We start from the raw sequence: 14,367 nt of genomic DNA on the forward strand, positions 1-14,367 counted from the left end.
CGAGCTAGTGGCTCGGCCGGCAATGTAAACAAGTCCTCCAGTGCCATTTTGTGTGCATTCGAAGCCAATACTAAACGTCGGGTACGAAAATTAAAGCTTTATCCAAAAAGTGCGTCGATGACGTTTGAACAACCTGCGAACAACTGCATTTTGGACTCACAGCGTCCGCTGGACGATTCGCATCGCTGCCATCAGCTCGCTTCCCTTCCTCTTGACAGTTTGCTAACCAGAACATAATTTATTCGTGGTGACGCACGGATGACGACATCGTCAAAACGACCAATGGTGAAGAAGAACATTTTCAAGGAGACGTGACGCAACGACCGCGTGGACGAATAAGCAACGACCAAAACTCAGCAGAAGCTCCTGAGTCCAGAAGGATGTAGCTGCAGCGTCTGGCACATAGTTCTGCAGTATTATTACATAAAAAAATACAATTACATTATTCTTATTTATTTATTACTAAAATTACTTAAAATTACTCAATTTCTGCCCGGTGGTAGATTTAAAAGTTTATCTCACCGACATAAGTCACTGCATTTCTTAATTCATGTGATTTCTATGACCGAAGCTAAAATAACAGGGTTTTATCTATTTGCCCTAATTTAATGTATCTCATTTTCTTGTCACAATACATATGTTTGTTTCACACGAGCGCGCAGAGCGAATATGGAGATTCATATTGAATATCCTTCCTCTCAAAATACATAAATTATGGTTTACCTGAATGATTTTTTTTGTCGCGCTGAAAATGAATCCTTATCCGGTTTTTCAGTGCCATTTCTGAAGGCTGAGCTATTTCTGCTATTCTTCAAATTTTTCAAAGTATTGTTGTATTTGACAAGAAAAAATAAATGGTCTTATTTCTACAAGCAAGGGTAATGGTAACATTAGGCAATACGACTGTTGGGTAAATTTTATTTTCTTAAAACCAATATACCTGTAAAAAACAACAACCTTATATTCCCTTGCAAGGACCTAACATATTTAAGATGTTAGATTAAGTAAATAGACACAGAAAAGTCAAAGTTATTACCCATATTTTGGAGAAGATCTTTAAGATGATATAAAATGAAGACACCACTTCAAATAAATTGTTATATATATATATTAGAATTTTTATTTTGGGTTTTTTTGAGGGACCGTTGTTCTTTTCTCTTTTTTCTTCCTAATTATTTTATTTCTGTTAAGCTGTTGCCTGTGGTTTTCCCTGAAGATAAAGTATTGTGGAACGGCGAGCATCACCCTCCCTCGCTGCTTATCTCGCTTATCATCGCCAACATGTCATTGACTCCGGTCATGCTGCCTCCGCTTTTCTAATTTATAGGAGATTGCTTAAGGAGGAAATGGTCAAAAGGAGTTGTCTGATTAATTTGATCAAGGCATCGTGACTATTTATCAGAAAATGGTGTTTGATAAAACTAAACTAAATATCAGTCGAGCCTAATGAGCCGTCATACCTTCGGAATGATGTGCCCTTCAAACGTTGACTCACTTTGAGCCAAAAACTAATTGTGCGTTTTCAAATGGTATCTGTTGAATTTTTTGTCCAAGATGGAGTACAGCTGTGAAAACAGCTGATAAAGTTATTTTCGTCTCTAAAATATGATGTCATGTCTAAAATCCATGTTTAAGAAGGCAGAACAAGAATTAAGTGTTTGATTTGGCCAAACTTCAACTTTTCCATTCGGACAGAACAAGTTGAAGTATAAAAAAACATTAGCTTAGCGTTAATATAAAACAACTGGCAGTTTGTAGGGCTCAAACTGATTTGAAGAAACCTTATTTACAGCCTTTTCCCCCCAAACATAAATCAATTAATTTCAAATCCTGATAATTCTGAAATTGCACTTCGTAAACTTATTATTTGATATAAACACGTCACCCTTTGACCTAAAGGCTGAGGATCACCTCGCTCACATTGGGAAGTTTAAGAAGCAGCTCGTTTGTACGAAATCAATCAGTCGTATATGATCGCATTTTGTCAGGTAGTATGGACCCCAGAAACCCAGTAGCTCCTGTAAGAAAATGGATGGATGGCTGGCTGGATGGATGGATGGATAGATGGATGGCTGCATCTTTTGGTGCTGTGGGTCAATATAAAAATACTTCATGCCAAGCACCCAGGAAACACGGTTGTCTATTTGTACTCCCCTGGAACCACAATATTCCGTCCCCGTAGTACTTTACTGAAAAGCTTTAGCAGCTCTTTGCAATAAAGAGCCGATAATCGTGTGTCCCTCCAGCTCGCAGCTCTTTGGTCATCCTCCATTTGAAGCAATGACTGTGACAGAGTGGGAGTTACTTTTTTGGGGGGAATTACAAAGAGATTAAAGCACCAAAAAATGAGGAACTCTTTGGTACTGGCTCAGTATTCAAAGTACTCCTACCATTGTTGGTTTAGTGGTTAGTGGTTGCCAAATGCATAATCCAAACAATTAAAGTTCATTCTGACATTTGTGTCAGAATGAACTGTAATTTTGTAGATTAGTTTCAGCAATTAGACAGTTATTTGTGATACGTCAAAATTATTCAAGTGAAAGCTAATTGGCATATAAATCTATATTAAAAATCCTTTCAGCCGTGGCAAGCAGACACCCGAGCCGCAGGGAATCTGACATGAGTCGCTGTCTTTAAACTCAAAATGAAAATAGAATAACTTTTTTCTGTTCCAGCAACTGAATGTTTTTTTCCCCCAATTATATATGGGGTTTAAACGATTTGCAAATCACTGCATTGGCTTTAATTTAAAGTTTGCATGTGGTCCATACTTTTCTGAAAACCAATGATGGCATTGATTTGGATTAAAGGATGCGTAATGGGCGCAGGAGGTCAGACAGTACGTACTCGACGATTTCATGCACATTTACAGGTAAGGAGCGAGGAATGGGGAGTAAGGTAGAGATGTGAGGTATATCGCGTTCTTGTGTTCTCGGTATCTCTCTCACTTCATTTAATTGATGATTTCATTAGACTAATTTGTTCAGGCCCACCTCAGCAATACCTCAAAAACTGTTTTCCAATGTCATCAGATAACCGGAGCCTTTAGTTGTCTCTCAGAGGCCGCTTGAGTGGATTGTATTTGTGCCTGCACGTGGGCCTTTATTGATGGAACAGACAAAGGAGAACCACCATGAGACCAGGACTCAGCAGGTCGGGCAGCACCTGAGCTAAGCCCCACCCCTTCTCTGTATTTCTGTCTGCAATGAACAGTGGAGCAATCTGAGCATCACAGGATAAATAACCTCCATTAGGGGATACATGCAGTAGTGTACAGTAAGAATAACTGCCCCTCCTGGAGAGTACAGATCTGCCCGGCCATGCACCAGATGTTAAAAGCCCAGCAGATGCACCCTGACCCAAAATAGCTGGATACATATTCCAAAAGGAGAACATTTGCAGCATTGCAGTAAAAAAATACACAAACTTTGTTGACGTAATTCCTCCCTGACTTCTCCAAAAGGGATCAGAGCCAGAACCTATCGCATTTGACACCTGGGCCAGGAGGGACAGTTACTGCACGGTATTCCGATTTAAATTAGGTCAGCGAGATACCGAGAACACAAGTACACCATATACCTCGCGGCTTCAGCGTAACCCCGATCCTCGTCCCTTCAACTCCATCCAGTTCTGTTGGCTGATGTCCGTCCATCCATCCATCCATCCATAGATGAGACAACCTGAATTGTCTTCCTGCCGTGAGGCAACAGCGCTATACACTGCGCCACCTGTGCCTTCCCCATGAAGCCCCGAGATTCCAAAATGATTTGAAAAGATCCCAGGGAGGACACCCAAGCAGTCTGGACTGGAACCCAGAACCACTTTGAGGCGACACTTCTGAACACTGCATCTTTTGGTGCTGTGTACTGTGGGTCAATATAAAAATACTTCATGCCAAGCACTCAGGAAACACGGTATATACAAAGATGCTGATCATTGTCCTTCTAATGAGGAAGCGTTTGGGACGCCACGCTCAGAAGCATGACATGAAGGTTGGCTTCAAACAGGGCCTCGTTCCCAGGGTTCCCTCTGGGTTCTTCGGCGGCGTCCCACAGTCCAAAAACCTGGCCAGGGTGGACTGCATTAGCGCACAGAAAGACGGTTAGAGAACCTGGATGCATGGATGGATCGTCTCCTCGCTGTGCCCTCTCTGCGCCGGCAGCGGCGCGGTCCTTTGATCTTTCCGGTGCACACGAACGCCAAGGGCCACTGATCCAATCAGACAGGATAAAAAGTAGGAAAGTACTGGGTTAATCGCTGGTCTAGAATCTTTCTGCTGCTGTGAGATAAGGCCACAATCTAGGCTTGCCTGTTCATTGCACAAAAGTGAAACACGTTGAACCTGTACTGTTCCACAAGGGAATGTAACCCACTGTCATTAATTAAAGCCGAAGCAGGAAGTGTTAGTTCTTCATGCACCGATCATGCTTCACATGCTGACAGGGGTCAATGGGGAAGGGGCGTGGGGGATGACGTTTGATGACTCGTCAGGTAGGTCTACATATTGCCTGAGCTCTCAGCGAACAGATCACTTCTCTCAATCGCAGCGCTGCCTTTGAGATATTTCGGAAGCAGCCATCAGCCTTTATTTTGAAAGAAGCAGTAGCGCCTCCGAGTTCCTCTGCAGACCACCTGACCGCCCTGCCGCTGCTCAGCGGGGCTTTTAAAACTCCGAGCCCGAGTCTCAGCCGACCACAAATACACCGCCGAAGAAGAATTTGACTTCACCTTTACAAGAGGTACGATATAGACTATGCTTGAAGCTTTATTGTTGGGTTTCATTTATTTTATGATGTTAAAAATGATGAAAAACCTTTTTCTTAGTCTTTGGTATTAAAAACCTTTTAAGAAGAGGAGCCGTATTTTTGTAAGACATGAAAGGACTGAATTTGTGTTTTTCACATTAACCGGTTATAGTTTCATCTTTACGTAGAAGTCCGATGAGAATTGTCAGAAAAAAACATTGCAGCATGATATTATTATATTTTCTCAAGTTTCACAACATATAGATCTTAAAGCTAAAGTTAAAGTTAAAAGGTAATCTCTAAAACCTGACCACGAGTGATCTCTGACGTTTTCATTTATTTGAAAAGACTTTATAGGAATATTACTTTATATATATATAAATTATATATATATATATATATAAAGTTCTTATATATATAAATTATATATATATTCTCTCTATAAAGTGATGTACAAATATTTCCTCTTAGTTAATAATCATATATATATATATATGGGATCTAAAGTATTGAGACCTTAGTGATGATGACAAAAACCCCTGACTGGGTTCTGGAAAGTCAGTGCTGATCTAAAACATGCAGTATCATTTAATACATATTGATTTTTACACTTTGATTCCAAATTATAATTGAATTTGTTTCAGGTACAAAATGCTGAGCTGGACTTTGTTGCTGTTTCTGGGTCTCCCTGTCCTCTCAGAAGCACGTAAGAACATGTCAAAGAGAATCTAACAATGTCCTGCATTGAATAGAGCAGTTTGCATTCGTGGCACCTGATTTCTCATTGATCTGTTACAGAGGATGAGTCGCTGAACTTGACAATTCCTCTGGAGGGGACCCAATATTTTGAACTGGGACAAAACGTGACCCTGCCATGCATATTTCAGGTGTGTATTTATGACATTGTTTTGAATACTAGAATATTTCCCACTGGATTTCATCTAATATTCCTAGGACTTTTATATATTTATTTATTACCTCTGCCTAGAAGTGTGTGATGGTGTTGTTAGACCCGATTCAATGGTGGTGTAGATCCAGAAGTTGTTGTTGTTGTACTGAGTTTGACGTCTTTCACATGTAGGACTGCAACGCAATGCCTCCTATAAATGTTTCTAATTACCGCATCAAATGGAGCTACATCAGTCGAGAAAACGCCCACGATATCCTAGTGGCAATCGGTGATTATTTGCGACTCAATGTGGATTACGACGGCAGAGTTATTTTCCATGGGCCTACCGAGAACTCTACAAGCACCTCCCTCACAATATTTGGGCTCCGGCACGACGACACCGGCCACTACCGTTGTGAGGTCCAGCGTGACCTTGAGGACAGCCATGACATTGTACACCTGGAAGTGGAAGGTAGGAATCTGTCAGGAGAGAAACTCTCACCTGACTACCCAATGAATAAAGAAATTTTATTAGCTGCCATATTCCTGCTGGGGGTGGCCTATTTAACACAAACTTATCATCACAGTTCATTCATGCAGGGCTGGAATAATTGTTAAAACATTTTTTTTAATAAATTAGTTCCTGACGGAAAAACTCGATGAATTTGACATCAAAGAAAGAGAAACACAGCAGACAACAAAAATATGTGCTTCTCGTTTAAATCCTTTTGTTATTACTCTTATAGAGTATCCATCATTTCAGTGCATTTCATTTGTATTTTAATATTACATTTTGGGGAAATCACTCCTGCAATCTTTGGGACAAAGCCTTGTGAAATAGTGAAAATTGTAAAAAAAAAAAAAGAAAAAAGGGTCAATCAGCTGTCACTGTGTTTTAAAACCTGTTTACCTCCATAGGTGTCGTGTTCCACTACCGGTCCATCTTGGGACGCTATGCTTTGAACTATGAGAAGGCGCAGTTAGCATGCGGGCATAACAGCGCCGTTGTGGCTTCACCCGAACAGATTGAAGCAGCTTTGATGGGAGGACTACATCAGTGTGATGCCGGCTGGCTCTCTGATCACTCTGTCGGGTCAGTCTGTCACATGCCCTCCTACTGTCTCTGTCGCCATGAGCAAAAAGAGTTCAATACAGAGCTCAAAGTCGGCTTAGAGCACACACTGTACCACCAAAATTCTTTTGTGCTGTTTCTAGGCAACGCATAGCTATATAGCAGAAGTATGCTCAAAGCCAGAGGACAAACAAACAAACAAACAAGACTGTGATGAAACAGACAAAGTCAGTTTAGGCAGTTAGCGGCACATCTTTGAAGGCAGTGTGTGCTTGAGAGCATTTCAGCATTCAAATACTGACTCTGAAGGAGAGTATTTCATACTGATGACATTTCTATCAAACTCAAGGTACCCAGTCTACGATATTAGTTCATCTTGTGGTAGCGGTCTTACCGAGCCTGAAATCAAGTCGTATGGAGTGAAGAACGTGAATGAAACCTATGACGTCTACTGCTACATTAGGAACATGCCAGGTACGCTGAACACTGCCATGTCTTCATGTTGGGTGAAATGGTTTTTCTTTGAATGACACTTTGAATGAATCGACCCTCGCTTCTCTGATACAGGCATAGTCTTTTACCTAGCCGCTCCTCTAAAGTACAACCTGAGTTCAGCAGCGGCAGCATGTTTTCACCACGGAGCAGCGTTGGCCACGACCGGCCAGCTCCAGCTGGCCTGGCAGGATGGGATGGATTCCTGTAATGCCGGCTGGCTGGCAGATAACAGTGTCCGCTACCCCATCAATGACCCGCAGCCACAGTGTGGAGGTGGTCTTGCCGGTGTGAAAACGGTTTATGAATATTCAAACCAGACCGGATACCCAAGTGCAGATTCGCTCTATGATACCTACTGCTACAAAGGTAGAGGCAGCCACACAAAGCACTGACTACACTGATATGTCCGTATGAAAAGACACTGGCAGGGAAAGACAAAGACAAATTGCTCAGCGTCCATTGTGAAGCTGGATATTTTTATATGATCGGATTGGATTGCAAGGGTTGCTGGAAACAGGTGTTTGAATGAGGACGTTTGAGCATCGCTTTACGAATCTCTCGCCCCACGTTCCTTCCTCCAGTGTACCCTGACAGTGGAATAGACGATGATCACCATGGTACGGTTGTGGAAACAGGCAGCGGGGCGTCTGGAGATGATGAGTTTACCATTGTGGAACCGAACTATGCAATAAGCGCTGGTAAGTTGTTGCCAAGGGTCACAGCCTGACCGGGTGCAGACCGTGTCTCTGTGACGGCGTCACCTGTGCCAGGACAGAAAGGCCGATGCTCACGATGATAGCTGTGGTATAAGTCAGTCGTCTTCCTCATAAGGAAGAGACAATCTGACAATCTTCCCTTCTTCTTCTGTGCAGGTGTAGTCTTCCATTATCGCAAGTATAATGAGCGCTACGGTTTCACCTTTGATGAGGCCATATCTGCCTGCCTCGACATGGGCGCTACCATCGCCCGTGCAAATCTGCTGCAGGCAGCATATGAAGATGGATACGAACGGTGCGATGCCGGTTGGATTTTGGACCAGACTACAAGGTAAGCCTGGAATGTAACCTATAAATTGCATCTTTTTGGAGGTGGGATGAAACCGGATAACCCGGAGAAATCTCACGCGGGCTCGGGGAGAACATACAAACTACGCACGGATAGGATTCGAACCTAGTACCTTCTTGCTGTGAGGCAACAGCGCTAAGCACTACACCAACCTGCCGTCATCCTCGCCCTAAAGAATGCATAATTATGTGTACTCTTTTTTCTTTTTTTAGATATCCCATCGTTTACCCTCGACCTAATTGTGCTGGGAATTTAGGACCCGTACCTGGAGTTCGGTCTTATGGTTTGATGCCAGGAGGAAGACAATATGATGTGTACTGCTACACTGATGGGATTATAGGTAAAAACCAACAACAACAACAACGCACTCTTCCACCTTAAAATTCCAACAGGGGGGAATCAACAGGGCTAAGCATAAGTAGAATTAGGCTACCACCATGCAAATGTGTTGTTTGAGGTTGTTATATCACCGCCTTGTCATTTAATCCACACCTGGTCAACAGGTGAGGTCCTCCACGTGGGCTCCACGACCGGTTACACCTTTGATCAAGCCACGGCTGCCTGTGCCGCAGTTGGCGCCACGCTGGCCAACACGGCGCATCTCTACGCAGCTTGGAAAGCTGGTTTTGACAGTTGCCGTCCTGGCTGGATAGCGGATCGTACCGTCCGGTATCCGATTAACAATCCTACTCCTAACTGTGGACGTGGAGTAGCAGGAGTCCACACCATGTACACCGACAGCAATCAGATCTACTCCCCTTCGGTGAACAGCACGTTTGACGCATACTGTCACAAAGGTAAGTGTGAAATGTTTGACTGTCACAGGGGGGAGAGGTTCTTCTTAAACTTTCGCGCTTTGTTTAATTCTAACAGCGGACCTTCTACTCACCGCAAATGAAGCTGGATTCAGCATCATAGATACCAAGAACATCACTCTTTACTGATCATGAACAAATTGCGTCTGCAAATGTTAACCCTAAGCCTTTACATTTCTTTTTTTTTTTTTAGATGTTGGTATAGTTGACCCAACACCGTCTCCCAGTTCCCCTCCAACACCCACTCCACATTCCGGTCCAACACCCACTCCACATTCCGGTCCAACACCCACTCCCAGTTCCCCTCCAACACCAACTCCAAGTTCCCCTCCAACACCCACTCCCAGTTCCCCTCCAACACCAACTCCAAGTTCCCCTCCAACACCAACTCCAAGTTCCCCTCCAACACCCACTCCCAGTTCCCCTCCAACACCAACTCCAAGTTCCCCTCCAACACCAACTCCAAGTTCCCCTCCTACACCCACTCCCAGTTCCCCTCCAACACCCACTCCCAGTTCCCCTCCAACACCAACTCCAAGTTCCCCTCCAACACCAACTCCAAGTTCCCCTCCTACACCCACTCCCAGTTCCCCTCCAACACCCACTCCCAGTTCCCCTCCAACACCAACTCCAAGTTCCCCTCCAACACCCACTCCCAGTTCCCCTCCTACACCCACTCCCAGTTCCCCTCCAACACCCACTCCCAGTTCCCCTCCTACACCCACTCCCAGTTCCCCTCCAACACCCACTCCCAGTTCCCCTCCAACACCCACTCCCAGTTCCCCTCCTACACCCACTCCCAGTTCCCCTCCTACACCCACTCCCAGTTCCCCTCCTACACCCACTCCCAGTTCCCCTCCAACACCCACTCCCAGTTCCCCTCCAACACCCACTCCAACTTCCCCTCCAACTTCCCCTCCAACGGGAACTCCAACTTCCCCTGGCATCCCAGATGACCATGATTCAGGTATGCTTTCCCATTATCAGACTGGCTTCTCCCAAGGCAGCCGCTGCGCTAGCTGCCTGCTAGCTGCCTCATTAGCATGGGCTCATCCTTTCTGCAATCCCAATAGCTCAACAGGTGCCACAGAGGCATGTGGCACCTGTTCCTCGAGGTGAACCCAAACCGATGTGGTGATGCTCATTGTTTTGTTTTTGTGTTTTTCTTGGGGGGGGGTATAGATGTGTGCGAGAATAACCCTTGTGTCAACGGAGGCACCTGTATGGAGAAAAACTGCACCTACAAATGCTTATGCCTGCCCGGCTATGGAGGGGTTGACTGTGAGATAGGTAAGCCATAATAACGATTAATAGCAGCTTCTTAACCACTGATAGTGAACTAATTCTGACTCTTTGGTTTTGTGGCTTTAGTTGAGAATCCCTGTGAAGTTGGTTGGATGAACTTTCAAGGGAACTGTTACCTGTTCGTCAATCAATTTAAGACCTGGACTGAGGCAGAGTTGCATTGCATGAATATCAACGCCCATCTGGCCAGTATACATAACAAGGAGGAGGGAATCTTTGTCACTGGTAAGTTCACGGTGTTGTGTGTTCGTGTGCACAGAGAGCACACAAACCCAGAGAGAGTGGAAACGACATTCTAGGTGCTTTTTCCACGCAGACTTTACAACACTAATGCAGTGGACTGGACTCAACGACAAGGTAATCCCGACTATCTTCAGCTGGGTCGATGGCTCCCAAGTGGTAAGTGATGACGTCATACTGGTGTCTTGCTCCTGCATGGGTGGGATAGAATAGTCTAATAGAGCATGATTATTCCTAGGGAAATCTCAAAGGGGGGAAAGATCAGGAAGTTTTAAGGAAAAGAGAAAGCAGGAACTCACCGATTACCGACTTTACATGAGCGCTGTGACAGAAGTGGTGGCGAATCCTTTGACCTTAATATAGACAGATGAAAAGTGAGCTATTTGAAAAGCTGTGGTCTCTTTCTTACCTCCAGTTTGTTTCTTCCTCCTCCTCTTCCTCAGCAATATGTGAACTGGCAGGCCGGCGATCCAAGTAATGACCCCGCCATTCAGGAGGACTGTGTTGCAATGCACAACCCTACGGCCGAGTGGGATGACAGGTTCTGCGATCTGACCCTATTCTTTACCTGCAAGAAAGGCGCAGGTGCGTTTGATCAGACCGAGAATCCTCTCCAGCGTTATGAATGTGTGATTGTTTGGCAGTGGGGATAGAAAAAACGTTGTCAATTCAGGAGACTAATGGTTTGCTATTGTGCCCTTTGGCCTCTGGTTCTGTCCTCAGTGTTATGCGGCAGCCCACCAGCTGTATCCAATGCCAACATCTTTGGTCCCGTGGCGAGTGACTACGCCGTCGGCAGCATCGTCCAGTACTATTGCAATCCATCGTTCACACAGCAGTACGATCCCATTATTCACTGTAAATCAGATGGAGACTGGGACGTCCCTCTGATTCAATGTACTGGTAAGCAAGCCTTTAAAGGATACCTGTCAATCCCATCCAGACTGACCTTTAGCAATGCTTGCCCGGTTTTCTAATGCCCTCTTGTTCTTCTTTCCCCTTCCAGTGTAAGAAACGCAAGAAAGTGACGGAGTGCCGTTTTCAGCAGTGAGGCTTACGGAGGAGAAGAAAAAGCAATATATCGGATGTTTTTTTAAAAGACCACAATGGTTTAAATGAACGGTCAGTGTTTTCTCAAGCCAGGTTGACAGAGGTCTTCAGCAGATTTACATTTTTGACTTAACCGTCCCATTAAAAGATGCCCATTGTAAGGACAGCTCGATGGGAAAATGATCATTGATCATCCCCTGAACCGCATCAAAATATATATTTATTATAGCCATTTATTTTATTGCTCTGAGTTGTTTCTATTATAGCTAGTGAAAATAATTTCTGGGATGCTTCAACAGAGGGCAGCATCTGTCCAAAATGCTAAATGTGTCGGTACGCTGCTCTAAACCTGGCTGATGGTATCAGAAACCATTTTCTGTTCAGAACAACTTAAGCAGCGTGTTTTGTCCCCCCCTCCAAGACAGATGTTAACACTTTGCATAAGTGACTCTCCGCCGTAGGCTTTCGGAGTTTCATGAGTTTAGGACAAGCTGGCCTCCGCTTTTTGTCCTACTTAGAAACTCAGCAAAATCAAGCTGCAGATTTAGGCGTTACTTCACTTTAAATTCACTCTAAATTTATAGCTCATGATTAGTTGGCTGCTATTGTGTGTTTTGCTTCAAAATGCAGATCAGACTGTAAAATCAAGCAGTCACAAATATATGAATATTTTCCTAATTACTTACATATTTATTTTATTTTAGAACAATATTTTAGCACACTTTATTGTCAAAATAAAAGATTATATAGGGCACTATTGTGTGACTTGCATTGAAATGGATGCTCACAAAACTCAGATCGGTTAATGAAATACAAAGAAAGTTTTTTTTTGTCGCCACAAATACTATTTCACACTTATTTAATTAACATTATTATTATTATTATTTATTTGTCGCTGAAAATATGTCCAGAATCATATGTAAGTCTATTGTCTAAATCAAATGTGATGTTAAGTTTTGTTGACATTTTGTGTCTTGCATTGAATCATGAATCAGATAAAGCAGTTAAATTATTAAAAGACATGAAGTCCTTAGTGACCAGACCAGAGAACCAATCAAACCCAGCTCATTGTAAAGTCCGGTTAAAGCAGGGTCTTCAAGCCAAACCTTTATGATGAAATAAATAGCCCAGTGTTTCAGATGTAATGAATATGAAGCGAGACTCGGCCTGAGTCTCTGATGTCCATCACCATCTTCCACCAAGCTGTCCAGTGCAGTGTGTGTGGGGAGCAAGTGTCTGTAGAATTAACCTTTGTCTATATATATATATTTAATCTCAGCGAATATAGCTTTACATCTTACTGTTCATTTGTCAAATTGAGTTGATTTTTTTTTTGTGTGTCACTGCCGCTGTATTTGGGAGCGCTGCCTCCTTCATACGTTCCGCCACCTGCTGCATAATAAACCAGAATTACTAATTAAATCCGTGTCTACTGTCTCATTGGCTGTATATTCACTCCCACAACTTTTATGTGCCAGTGGCAAACGGATTGTACTCATTGTTTGGCTGTTGTTTTGGTGATCATACTCCTCATGAACATCTATATTGTTCGAGCACGTCTTTCTTTTATATTAATTTGAATGGTTTGTTGATCCTGTTAAACTTGATCCACGCAAGCAGAAAATCAGCAGTAACAGTAACAGTTTTTCCTTTCGGCGGAACCATTGTACCACAGCTATCTGTTTCCAATCGGATCATATAGTACAAGGACTTCCGTTGGTGTCTTGTTTACATGCTGGATAACGAAAGCTATCGCAGAGTTTCCAGATAATTTATTAAACTGAAAACTATCAATAAAAACATCGACCACATCCAAAGTATGTACACAGTTACTATGATTATTAAAGTGATTCATACGAGGCTTTGGATGATATATTTTACAACTATAATCATTTATTTTACCAGCGCTAGCGCCTCGTAAAAGCTGATAATAGGAGCGCATAAACACCGACACTGCTAGCTTCGACTACAGTCATTAATAACAGACTCAGTATTTAGCTAACGCTTAGCTTACCTTTTTATTACACTGAGGTTAAGAAGCTGTGTGCAAACGGCTTCTAGCTAGCATGACACGTTAGCATTGTTTTGTTGGCCAGAAATGCATTTTCCCTGCGTTAGCGAGACAGCTTCTTGAATATGTATATATTTTAATATTAATTACAAAACGAAGTAATATAAGAAAAATAGAACAGTGGAACACACAACAAGCAAAAAATTAGACATTAAGAAAATTACAAAGAATGCTTTAGGAACATTAGGGGGTCATTAAAAGAGAAACATTAGAGCAAAATAGAACATTTAAGTACAAAAACTAAATGGGAAGATGAGAAAATTAACATTTACTTAAGAGAGCAATGAAAGTGGATAAGATGCATTAAGCTGCAGTAAGACCCGATTTAAATGAGCTGACAGCCTGAGCAGAACTAGTACACAAAACCTGTGCAGTGATGTGAAATGTAGGTTGGAGTCCATAATAGCACACAATAACAAAGGATTCTGTCTTGATTTGTCGAGGTTAGCATCATGGAGTAAAGTTTGGCATTAGTATTGTGTCTTTGGGGTAGAATTATTACTTGTTGAGTACAATAAAGCAATGTGGATTTGACAGTGCATGCAGAGCAGTGGTGGAAGGGAGCTACGTTTAAACTATCATTCTGCTTTTAACCTGCTTTTCCTTCTCTGCGCAGGCTG

The 14,367-nt window shown here is 43.0% G+C and overlaps 1 protein-coding gene across 1 annotated transcript; it reads left to right on the forward strand.

Annotated features, from left to right (window-relative positions):
- Positions 1–5,838: 5,838 nt before the first annotated feature.
- On the forward strand, positions 5,839–10,037 carry LOC137895266 (aggrecan core protein-like). The gene is made up of 9 exons (XM_068740751.1): positions 5,839–6,106; positions 6,553–6,727; positions 7,056–7,180; positions 7,274–7,567; positions 7,783–7,899; positions 8,074–8,248; positions 8,479–8,606; positions 8,770–9,029; positions 9,309–10,037. The coding sequence occupies exons 1-9, from the start codon at positions 5,839–5,841 to the stop codon at positions 10,035–10,037; spliced, it is 2,271 nt and encodes a 756-aa protein (XP_068596852.1).
- The last annotated feature ends 4,330 nt before the right edge of the window (positions 10,038–14,367 follow it).

Source organism: Brachionichthys hirsutus, chromosome 1 (assembly GCF_040956055.1).
Source record: "Brachionichthys hirsutus isolate HB-005 chromosome 1, CSIRO-AGI_Bhir_v1, whole genome shotgun sequence".
In the NCBI taxonomy this organism is placed as follows: domain Eukaryota; kingdom Metazoa; phylum Chordata; class Actinopteri; order Lophiiformes; family Brachionichthyidae; genus Brachionichthys; species Brachionichthys hirsutus.

What these genes read in the sequence shown, in the direction of transcription:
- LOC137895266 (XM_068740751.1), top strand. Translation starts at nt 5,839, where the DNA reads ATGCCTCCTATAAATGTTTCTAATTACCGCATCAAATGGAGCTACATC. An exon ending in TGATACCTACTGCTACAAAG is followed by an intron (nt 7,568 to 7,782) that starts GTAGAGGCAGCC and finishes TCCTTCCTCCAG; the next exon opens with TGTACCCTGACAGTGGAATA. An exon ending in GAACTATGCAATAAGCGCTG is followed by an intron (nt 7,900 to 8,073) that starts GTAAGTTGTTGC and finishes TCTTCTGTGCAG; the next exon opens with GTGTAGTCTTCCATTATCGC.